General features: G+C 34.3%; 1 protein-coding gene across 3 annotated transcripts in view; it reads right to left on the reverse strand.

The window, feature by feature from the left end:
- ADGRV1 (adhesion G protein-coupled receptor V1) overlaps positions 1-12167 on the reverse strand; it is a 258922-nt gene that overhangs the window by 95264 nt on the left and 151491 nt on the right. For all 3 annotated transcript variants that reach the window (XM_087958193.1, XM_087958191.1, XM_087958192.1), the window contains one exon: positions 11085-11185. In XM_087958193.1, coding sequence (XP_087814319.1) covers positions 11085-11185 — 101 coding nt within the window. The remainder of the gene's footprint in view (positions 1-11084; positions 11186-12167) is intronic.

The following is a 12167-nucleotide window of genomic DNA, read 5'->3' on the forward strand; positions in this document are numbered from 1 at the left end:
AATTCTGTGTGGTACCTCAGGAGCTGAAAGCTATTTGTTCATCTCCCATCAGACTATCAGAAAAAGCAATTATAATGATGGATCTCCAAAATGCAATTTAAAAAAAAAGCCAATTATGAACTCATAGCTGCCGATTAATCATCTCTTGATTGGCACATTCTGTTTTCTGGCTGTAACACTACAGAAGAACATTATAATGCCTTCTTGCTTGAACTTGAAAGAGTCATTAAACTATATGTTCCATTAGTAACCCCCAAAAACAAACAAACAAAAAAAACAATTTACCCCAAATAATAAAAAAACTTCAATCTAAAAAATAATCCTTATGGCGTAAAAACAAAACTAAATATGTAGCTAACTTTAAAAACCGATACAACACTTTATGCCAACAGATAAAGGCAGAATGCACCAATTACCACTACAAGCAAGAGGAAAATCTTCTACACACAAAATCCACCCGTGCCTTCTATAACTTTGTAAACACCAAACTTAAAGACTCAAAAACCGTCCCACCCCTAAAAGGTCCTAATGGGAAAGACTATAGCGATGAAGCCATTAAGGCAAACCTCTTCAACACGTTCTTCAGTTCAGTTTTTGTAAACAGTAATGGCTTATGCCCCACATTTCCTAATCGTACAACAACTCACTGCAACAATCTACAAATTGACTTTACTAAAGATAACATAGAAAATGTACTATGCCACCTAAAAACATCCTTATCTATTGGCTTTGATGGCTTATGTGCATTCTTCTTAAAAAAGCTCTCCACTACCATAGCAGAACCCCTAAGCATAATATATGATATATCATTCAGAACCAGCTCCTTACCAAATCTATGGTCTTTAGCAACGGTCATCCCTATTTTTAAAAAAGGTGATCTCTGCCTGGTTGAAAACTACAGACCAATCTCATTGTGTTGTGTCATGTGCAAAGTTATGAAATCAATTATTAATCAATGCATTACCTTCCACCTAGAGTCAAACAACTTACTCTCCAATAAACAATTTGGTTTCAGAAAAAATTGTCCTGCAATTTGCAACTTCTACACTGCAAAAACATATGGACTACACTACTTGACCAAGGTAAAGAAATAAATGTAATTTACATTGACTTCTGCAAAGCCTTTGACTCAGTGGTACATGACAAACTACTATTAAAATTAAATTCTCATGGCATTTCTGGATCCCTTCACAAGTGGATTACTGCCTTCCTATCAAACAGGCAACAAATACTAAAAATAGGAAATGCCCTATCAGACTTTGCACCAGCTATCAGCGGTGTCCCCCAAGGGAGCGTTCTAGGACCCACAATCTTTACACTCTATATAAATGACCTTGGTGATCACCTTATTAGCAACTGCATCCTCTTCACTGATGACGTAAAACTATTCAACACCACCATGCTACCATCCTTCAAAAAGACCTTAATTATGTGTCTGAATGGTCTAACAGTTGGCAACTCCAAATTTCTACCAACAAATGCTCTGTCCTATACATTGGTAAAAAAAAATATCTATATACCAAATACAAGCTACGCAGATATGACCTTGTAGATGACGATCACTTTGTCAAGGACCTTGGAGTTCTCATATCAAATGACCTAAGTGCCAAAGCTCACTGCAACAGTATTACCAAAAAGGCTTTAAGAGTTGTAAATTTAATTTTATGAAGTTTCTCCTCTGGTAATACTGATTTGCAAACTAGGGCATTCAACACTTTTACTAGACCAATACTTGAATTCAGCTCTGCTGTCTGGAATCTGAACTGTATATCAGGCATAAATACAATTGAGCGAGTCCAGAAGTATTTTACCAGAAGAGTGCTACATTCCTCTGTTCGCAACAGAATACCCTACACCACCTGACTTGAGATTCTAGGCATAGACAACCTTGAACTACGCTGGCTAAGATTGGACTTAAGCATAGTACATAAAATCATATGTTACAATGTCTTACCAGTTAATGAATATTTCAGCTTTAACCACAACAGCACAAGAGCACACAACAGATATAAATTTAATGTAAACCACCCCAAACTTGATTGCAGGAAGTATGATTTCAGCGACAGAGTGGTCAATGTCTGAAACTCACTACCTGATTCTGTTGTCACCTACTCAAACCCCCACTTCTTTACCCTCAAACTAACCCCTATTGACTTCACCCTATTCCTAATAGGTCTGTAAGGGGCATGCGTAAGCGCACAATCGTGCCTACCATCTCTGTCCTATTGTCCCCAATTATTAGTTCCTATTTCTTATATTTAAACTTATGTTTATTCTTATTTCTAGTGTATTGTAAACTTTTGACAAAATAAATAAATAAAAATTTAAAAAGTACATTTTTAGATGGAGCCAAATTTCAGTATAGAAACAACTAGATTAACAGCTGGTAGAATTTTTCTTTCTCTTTTAGAGACAATGCCGGAGGGGGAGGAGGAAGAGGAGGAAGGAAGGAAGGAAGGAAGGAAGGAAGGAAGGAAGGAAGGAAGGAAGGAAGGAAGGAAGGAAGGAAGGAAGGAAGGAAGGAAGGAAGGGCAAGCAAGCAAGAAAGCTTTTGTTTCTTATGCTTGTAAAGAATATAACCTTTCCCAAATTCTAATCTTTTCAGAGAATGCATTATATTTATGCATATGATTTTATAAAAAGTTCATAGTTTTTAACAATTCTTGGAAGAAAACAATGAAGCCAAGATATTTCTGTCTTGACTTGCAACAATATATGGCAACAATATATGGTATGACAGTTTAGAATTGATATCTACATAGAAAAGTCTTTTGGGTGTACCCAAACCATTGGACACATTCAAATAACTGTCAAACCCAGTCCATAATTCTGAGATATTCATTGAAAGATTAATACATGATTTATTCCAGTGCCTTCAGTGGTACAATGCTGAATAAAACTTTCTAATAAGAGACATATGGTTTTCCGACTTACAAAACAATGTTTTATTCACACTAATTACAATGGGAATATTTTCACTCATTAGGAGTCATTACTTCCAGTCCCAAAATTCCAGTAAAAGTAAGGAACATTCACTATAATGATCTGGCTTACTTATTTTATAGCCAATGACTTATAGAATTTCCTGATATTTTTTAAAGCAGAAAATAAATAAATTAAATACAATTATAAATACACAATAAATACAATTTGGATAGTAACATGTAGCATATCTTAAGATATACTCAAAGAAAAAATACTTCTCAAGAAAAACAAAGAATATAGCGGAATTCTGTCAGCCTAAGAATGATCTAGGAAATTTACATAATAATTACAAAAGGCCAATAAATCAGAGAAACAGATGAACTTTCACAATTAGAAAGTTAAATATTTAAAAACATAATGAGAACATGAAATTACAGCATTTGTGTTAGCTGGATCAGATGTTTCTGAACATTTAAGACAACCAGAAATAGGCAGAGTATATGGAAAAATACAAGATCGCAACCTTCTCATAATAATACTATAATGATGGTTTTAACTAATATGAGCCCATTAAATTATGCCTCATTTAATGAGTGCTTAAACAATATCATTAAGAGTGCACTAATTGGACCTATTTACAACAAGAAAACACATCTAACAGACTAACTTCATTTCCGGCAATATAAATTACTCAATGCTGCTTTATTTGTATTTGTTATTAATTCTTCTTTTATTTCCTAAAAAATTAAAATAATAATAAATAAATAAGGAGATATAATGAGCAAATCAGAACCTTCCGGGAGCTGCAACCCAACTTTTAATGGATTTCCCCCTCCTTAATTCTAAAATATTGGTGTTCAATTTTAATTACATCAGGTAAGAATGTACAATTATGTTTGTACGTGCAGTGACTTAGAACACTTAGTTTAGGCAGGATCCAAACAATTCACAGTAATTATCACCCTGAGAATATTAGCTGTATACTTTCATGATGAACACTGTCATCCACAGAGGAAGACAAGGAAGAAGCCATGCTAGGCATCAAGCTAAAATTCTATAACAGGTAATTTATTATGAAAACCAATAATTTATTTCAAATAGAATAGAACAGAACAGACTTGGAAGGAAGCTTGGAGATCTTCTAGTCCAACCCACTACTCGGGCAAGAAACCCCACCCCATTTCAGACAAATGGTTGTCCAATCTCTTCTTTAAAAATTCCAGTGTTGGAGAATTCACAACTTCTGGAGACAATTTGTTCCACTGGTTAATTGTTCTATGTCAGGAAATTTCTCCTTGGTTCTAGATTGCTTCTCTCCTTGAATAGTTTCCACCCACTGCTTCTTGTCCTGCCTTCAGGGGCTTTGGAGAATAGCTTGATTCCCTCTTCTTTGTGGCAACCCCTGAGATATTGGAACACTGCTATCATGTCACCTCTAGTCCTTCTTTTCATTAAACTAGACATACCAAATTCCAGCAGCCGTTCTTTATGTTTTAGCCTCCAGGTCCCTAATCACTATAAATAATGAAGTGTTGTAAGGATATCCTTAACCTCAGTATATCCATATTCATTTCATATTTTTTTTAGCAATACTACAGAAGTAGTTTGCCACTGGTTTTATTATTTTGGAAGCTTTTTCAACTTCCCACTCTGGCTTATAGCCTTAGAATTGCTAGTGACTCCCCTTCTCAAAATCCTAACTACGACCAATCCTATTTAGGTTTTTTTTTTTTTAATCAGTAGGTGCTGAGGCTTTATTAAGTACAAGTAATTCTTGTTTACTGACTGCAGAGAGAGGGAGGGAGGGCGGAAGAGAGAGAGAGAGAGAGAGACAGAGAGACTGCAAAAATAATTTTTCTCATAACGTGTCTTCGGCCTTACCCACTTTTTCATTTTTACCTCTGTGGAGGCAAATGCTACAAGCCGCATTTCTCTTATAGTAGTAACAAATAGGATGAATTGGAAAACAATCAAATCATAAAAAGTTCTGGAGTACATGCTATTTGCTCCTATTTAGTTGGAACTGGATATCAAGTGAATGTAAAGATTGATCCAGTAACCACTTTCTAAATCAGAGTTCCACAATCTTTCTGGCTTTGCGGACCAGCGGGTGGTGGGGGGAGGGAGAGGGGATTGTTACACGCAAGCAGTGGGCAAGTGGACATCACATGACCTGATTTAGGCCTAAATATATATTTATCACTGCTCCAATGGTAAGAACTGAAAACATCTCTTATATGGTGGCATATACAGTTATTTAAAAAAAATGAAAAGAAGCACATATTTTTGGTAGAGGTGACATTTAAAAAATAAAATCAAAAGGACTGTTTTCAAAGGCCATCTTTATAAAATGATTTATAGTTAAGACAAAGTAACCAAAGTTTAAGCAACTATAGGTACATATAGGTATATACATGTACATACATCCATACACACCCACACACACATTTCTACATGAGACTTAAAAAAACAACCCTTATTAGATCAGGCCAAAACCTGACTTCACCTAGCATTTTATTTTTCGCAGTATCCAACAACTGTCTCTGGAGAGCTTATAAGCAGGAGCTGAAATCTATCCCTCACCTACTGTTATTCCCTGAAATTGATACTCAAAGGTCTGCTATGCCCTATCTAGAAGCAGCACTGAGTCTCTGAGGGTGAAACCTTTTTATAGACCTGTGTTCCATGAATGTATTTAATACCTCTTTAAAATCATGTTAGTTAGAGGCCATCAGCATGAATTATACAGGTTAATTAACTTAACGTTAATCGCACCAAACTTGACTGCAGAAAATACGACTTCAGCAACAGAGTGGTCAATGTCTGGAATACTCTCCCTGACTCTGTAGTTTCTTCCCAAACCCCAAAAACTTTAACCTTAGACTGTCTACTATTGACCTCACCCCCTTCCTAAGAGTCCTGTAGGGGGCGTGCATAAGCGCACCAATCGTGCCTACTGTTCCTGTCCTATTGTTTTTTTATTTTTATTTTAAGTATCTATGTCATATATTCAAAACTATATTTATTCTTATACCTGTATCTTGTAAGCGATTGACAAATCAAATAAATACTAATACTAAATACTAATTATGTGCTATAAGAGGAAGTGCTTTCTTTTGTCCATTGTGAATCAGCATCACTGTCTGGCACCAAGTCCAGTGTTTTAAGGAAAATTTCTTCCTGTCCACTTTCTTCAGACTATATGTGATTTACAATGTGGTCAGGAATCCACTGCCTTTCTTCAAGTTAGAGTTCCAAATATTGTAGCCTTGAGTTCCCCTGGTCACATCATTTGGGTAGTCCTTTATTGCTCTTTTGCACCTTTATTGCTCCTGTTTCAAATATTGCACTAAGAATGGCTCTTTAGCTGTAGACATGCCATTGATTTAAATAACAGCCTTGCTGTAATGCCAACTTTGTTTTCAATTCCCTCCTTAATACTCCACAGAGTGGAATTTTCCTTTCTCACAGCTCCCACACACTGAGTCAACATCTTCTCTGATGATGGCAATGTTTTTTTTTTATTACTAACAGACAATTATGCCAACATCACTAAATAAGACAAATGGGATGGGGGGGAGAGTTAATGTGTATTGTTTTATACTTTCTTAAATGGATGGAATTTACCTGAGTATTCATTACCCAGTTTAAGGAGATTTCTGTGGAGCACAATCATCTTTGGATTTTATCACCCAGAATAATACTTCAGTATCGTCTGCAAACTTGGCCAAATATTTAGCACAGGACCCAGTTACAGTTCATTGTTTCTGGTTAAGCAACTTTAAAAAAAACATTGGTGGCTGAAGCACCATTAATGCAAAACTCAAGTTACTAATAATTTCTGTCACCATAGTTCATGTAACCAAAAATATAATATAAAATATAAATAAAAATGTTTAAGCTGCCTTAATGTTTTCAGTCATTTTCTTTTCACTGAATACTATATTAAGAATATAAGAATTACTTTTGCTCATGACATATGTCTATGTTTGATATTTTGACAACAGGAAAAATTCTGTTAAGCAAGAAGAATAAAAACTGATCATTTGAAATTAATAGTATCAGATTTCTAATTTTATCACTGAAATTTGATTTCCTGCACACAGTCTTTATTAATTAGGCTTCACAAATCTATCAATTTTATATGTGTGTGTGTGTGTGTGTGTGTGTGTGTGTGTGTAACTAAATGTGGACACATATTGCTAACTCATTGCTTCTGATCTATTACTGTATGACATTTGCATAGAAAGAGTTGACCTCTTATTTTTTTGCTGATTAAAATATTAAATGGTTCTAACCAATAGAGTTTATAGATTATAGTTGTGTGTTAGTTGCTTTAAAGGATTACATGTATTGGCTGTAATCAGTAAAAATTATAGACAGTGGCATCTGAATTTACTATGCAGAATAACAATTTGAAGGAATTATAGGAAAACATAGTATTCTGCATGCTTGATCTCCAAAGATGCCTGACTTCATGTAACTATGGACAGGTGGATTGGATCCAAATTTAGTCATGTTTAGGGCAGACACACTGATGTCAGTGAAACCTTTGTTACACATGACTGAATTAAGTACTACTGATTTCATAGTTGATTGAGTAAGCTGTCTGGGAATGAATAAGTCTGAACTGCATTACCCACTGGGTGCAATTTTTATTCAGTGGCTAAATTATACAGGTAGTCCTCGATTTACAAACACAGTTGGGATCAGAATTTCCTTTGTATGTCATTGTAGGTATAAATCAATTAATGATGTGAGCTTCAATTTTACAGTCATTTTTACCGCAGTTGTAAGTTGCATCACTATGGTTGTAAGTCAAGTCATGTGGTTATAAGTACAAATACAGCTCAATGATTATTTTTTTTACCAGAAACTGGCAAAACCATCAGAAACTGTCATCACATGACCACGGGATGCTGCAACCAGTCATAAATGTGAGCTGCTGCAAAGCGTTCAAATTGCAATCACATGACTATGGTGCATAGGTGACAGTTGTATGACCAAATTAAGCTGCAACTGATTTTTTTGGAAGCCACTGTTAATAGCTGCAAGTTGTAAGTCAAGGTTGTAAGACTACCTGTAAATTGTGCACACTATATCTGAAACTTATATAGGACATAGAATCATAAGGCTGGAAGGCACTTTAGAGGTCTTCTAGTCCAACCCCCACCGCCTCAAAACAAGAGATCTTATACCATCCCAGTCAACTGGTTGTCCAGTCAATTTTGAAACCTCCAGTACAGAAAATTCTAACAGCAACAGAAATTTTGAGGAAGAGTATATTGCTATTACATATAAAACAACCCCCTTTCCATTACCTTTGCAAGTTTTGTTGTTTTCTTTTCAGTTTATTATGATAAAAATTAATCAAAGATAAAAAAGAGATCTACAATCAAGCAATGAGACAGTATTGGCCATTCAAAACTTTATAATATTAAGAACACTAATGGTGCTATATAATCATATATCTGAAAAACAATGACATCAATCTGCAGTAGTATAGCTTTCCACTGAAAATTATCTACACTTCTCATTATCATATTTAGAATTTTTTTTCATCAAAATGTTATCTCATATAAATTGCAATAAGTTTCAATGGAAATACCATGAATTCTTCTAATTACATTAAATGAAGAAATAGAATAACAATATATATATATGAAGTTTTAAGGAACAATTGTTAGAATTTATGGTAATGAGTATGCAACAGTGTTCTAGCAACCAGTTCTGAGTGCACATATTAAAATTGAGGACATAAAATATGGGAAAGAGCCAAGGTAAGCACTTCTGTTGAAGGGACAAAGTGCCCCTTTGAAAAAGGCAAAACAAAACAAAACAAAACAAAAAAAACCTCACAGCAGAAAATCCTTCATAGCAGTTAAGTTCAGGATGTTTACATTTCATACTCTTTCCCAGTAGGATAGAAAGATGTATTAAAAAATTGGCTGAAAATAAGGTGTTATGTAAATGCCGTATAATATCCTGTTGTAACAAAATGTTCGGACCTTTCAACATTCAATAAGTGCTTTCCTTGTTTATTTCTTTATTGTGTCTTTGCATTCTGTGTAATGATTACTTAATAAACCCAGGTTACTATAAGCAGCAAATGAGACTTTGGACTCCCCTCTTCCCTCTTCCCATTAAAATGCCAACTTTCATTGAAAACATTTGCTGAGAGTTGGAAATCTTAATATTGTACAGACCAAAAAAAAAAATAGTATGGTATTTTACCAAAAACCTAGAAGCAATAAAACAATAATGGGATTGACTCCCCCAAAGTCTCAACATTCACACATCTCTGTGCCAGCTTCAGGTTTGAAAAACAGTTAGATGAATTCAAGAAAATATCTAAATATAGAGATCTCATTGTAGTTTTTGAAAAATAAACATAGAAAAAGACAGATAATGCAAAGATCCCTCCATTCTCATGTCTACCATGTCCCATGATGTCTGCCTTTTGAGGTAATCCAAACAAGAAACCCAAACCTTGAAAACTATCTTGTATAAGTTACAGTAACAGAAAATATGCCCCCTTTACTTTCCAGAGAACTAGGGAGGGTCAATTCTGGGATGTTTTCTCTACCCCATCCTTCCATTAGATTTAGATTCCTCTTCTCAGACTCTTGTTTAGGTTGTGTCTCTTCCTCCTGTCTCTTAAGTTTATTCTTACAAACCAATACATCTGGTAACCAACTGGGCAATAGAAATGTTAAACATTTATATTCCGTTAGGTTTTCTAACAGTTTCTGTTACCATCATTTAATTAAACTGTCTAAACATTATTGACATACCTTGCCCATTATTTTTAGCTGTTTTTTCAGTTTTTAATGTTTTAAATAATAATAGTTGTTGTTATTTGCATATTATTTTCTTAATTCTGTTGCATGCTGCCCAGAATAATTTGTTTTGTGAAATAGGTAGCTGCAGAAATTTGAAGAATAAATAAATAGAAAATCCAACATAAAACAGATTTTGTGTGTGTGTGTGAACAAACAAACTCAGGGAGGTGTATTGAATTATTTTGCATTATTTTCTTGTTTCTTCCATGCCCCTTATAGAAAGCCATGTTTACAAGTGGCATGCTTTTGCACTGATATCAGCTCCAAAACTGTTTGTAAACAAATGGACCATTATGGTAAAAATACTAAATAAACAGAGCTGTTTATATCAGATGATATTCATATAATGTTAATAACTCAAAATTAGAAAATGAAGTTGATGAGCTTACTAAGCTATTATAAACCATCTTCTCTTAAGTATGCAAGCTTGAAGAAGCATAGAGAAGACACAAAAATCTATCCACATTAGAATTCAAATAAAGGAGAATTTACAATCTATGGGATAATTAGCCTTTGTTCATCCACAATCAAATTAATATGCACAAAAACCTTATAGTCCTAAGCTGATGTTTTGGACAATTTAACCAACTTACTTAGTCTTAAGGAACAATTAAGCCCTTGAAAAGTAGCATTCCGTCTATTGCCTCAATCAAACATTTCACTAGGAAAATAGATTTCTAATATACCAGGGGAAAGGTTGCACTGCCATCTGCTGGTTTTGATAGATAATATCTATGAAACCTACCTAAATAAGGAAATAATTGTATTGAGCCTGAAGAATTTCAGAAATTGTATTTTAAATAGCACTTTTGACACTAGACGGAAATGTTTGGTAGTATGCTCAAAGGTATACAGCACACACACCAACTGCTCATTCTTCTTCAGATTAGAAAGATATTGTTCCTGTGGTTTTCTCCTTGCTTTTTCCACGTGAATATCACTGAGTTTGGGCACAGTATTAGAAAATGTTCCTGTTTTAAACATTGGGAAATGTGACTCCAACAAGCAATTGCATTTACCTCTGGAAACTGATCTAGGGCAAATTCATTTTTGAAATGTGTAGGTGAGAGGTTTTCTATTTACATAATGAATTTCTGTATATAGATAATTAACCAGTAGAGTGGCTTTCCTCCAGAAGTTGTGGTTGCTCCATCACTGAAGGTTTTTAAGAAGTGATTGAAGAGCCATTTGTCTAGAATGGCACAGTCTCCTGCTTAAGCAGGGGATTGGACTAGATTCTGTGTTTAGGATGAAATTGGGTATAAACAAGTACATGTGGCTATAGAAAGCTTTACATTAAATTAAACATGTTCCTACCTGAGAACCCAAGCAGGCAACCATCATATGAGTCAGGAGTTTAGCAGCAAACATTGATGTTCTGGTACATAAGAAATATGAAAATATAGCCAAGATGAAGCCTGTTTTAACCAAACAACAGTAGAACTCAATTACTCAATCAGCCAAATGAGTCAGTTCATTTCACAAATTGCAGTTCAATTTATGCACAGCAAGACAAGATTTTGTCCAAATGGTAACAACCTGAGGTCATGATGTACAATAGAAGGCCATAATGCCACAAAGCAATGTCACAGCACAAGCATAAAAGAGGCAGAGTTTAAGTTGCAAAACTGTGATGTTAATCATTGCTGCCCCCACTTGGAGTTATGTAGATATTTATGTTCTTAACTTCTCCTGTTTTTAAGTACTTTTATTGCACTCAAATATACCTTGTAGAAAATTTCTCTTCTGGAATTCATAACCTGTATGACTATATATTGAAGTAACTATATAATCACAGAACTATTTAATTTAATAAGCTATTCAGCTACTTCTGGAAGGACAGTGGTATAATAACTAAACAAATTCCAAGTTTTTAATGAATTTCAATCACTTTTATACTATTGTCCTTCTAGAATATATTACATTTATCAAATATAATTATCTTAGACAAACATCTAAATATTAAATACCGTAACTAAAGTATGTGTGAATGTGTCCTAAGTATATAGAAATAAAATCAGAAATTTGAGCAGTAATCTTTGGGCAAAGGTTATCCATTTTTTAGCTCCTTAGATAGAAGTGAATTCTAATTAGCTGAAATAAGATATATCAACTGAGACGTCCTTGGCTAATACCCTAAGTAAGCATAAAATCTTGTATTTGCATTTTTCTTTTAATAAAGATAAGATCTTCTTTGAGGATATTATCATTAAATACAATTTATTTTGGTGAAGTTTCAAATAATCACACAATTATTTTGAAAGATCCAAGGAAGGATTGGAATTGTAGGAGTCTATTCTCTTATCATCTTTTAAAAGCAAAAAGAATTTGTAGTAAAAAAAATGAAAGTCAGCATCTTCACTGTGCATGTCTGAAATAGCGCTCAAAACTTTCCTAATA

The sequence above is a fragment of the Notechis scutatus genome, chromosome 2, assembly GCF_049901735.1.
Source record: "Notechis scutatus isolate UNSWTSFEM ecotype Mainland chromosome 2, rNotScu1.2, whole genome shotgun sequence".
Taxonomy (NCBI): Eukaryota; Metazoa; Chordata; class Lepidosauria; order Squamata; family Elapidae; genus Notechis; species Notechis scutatus.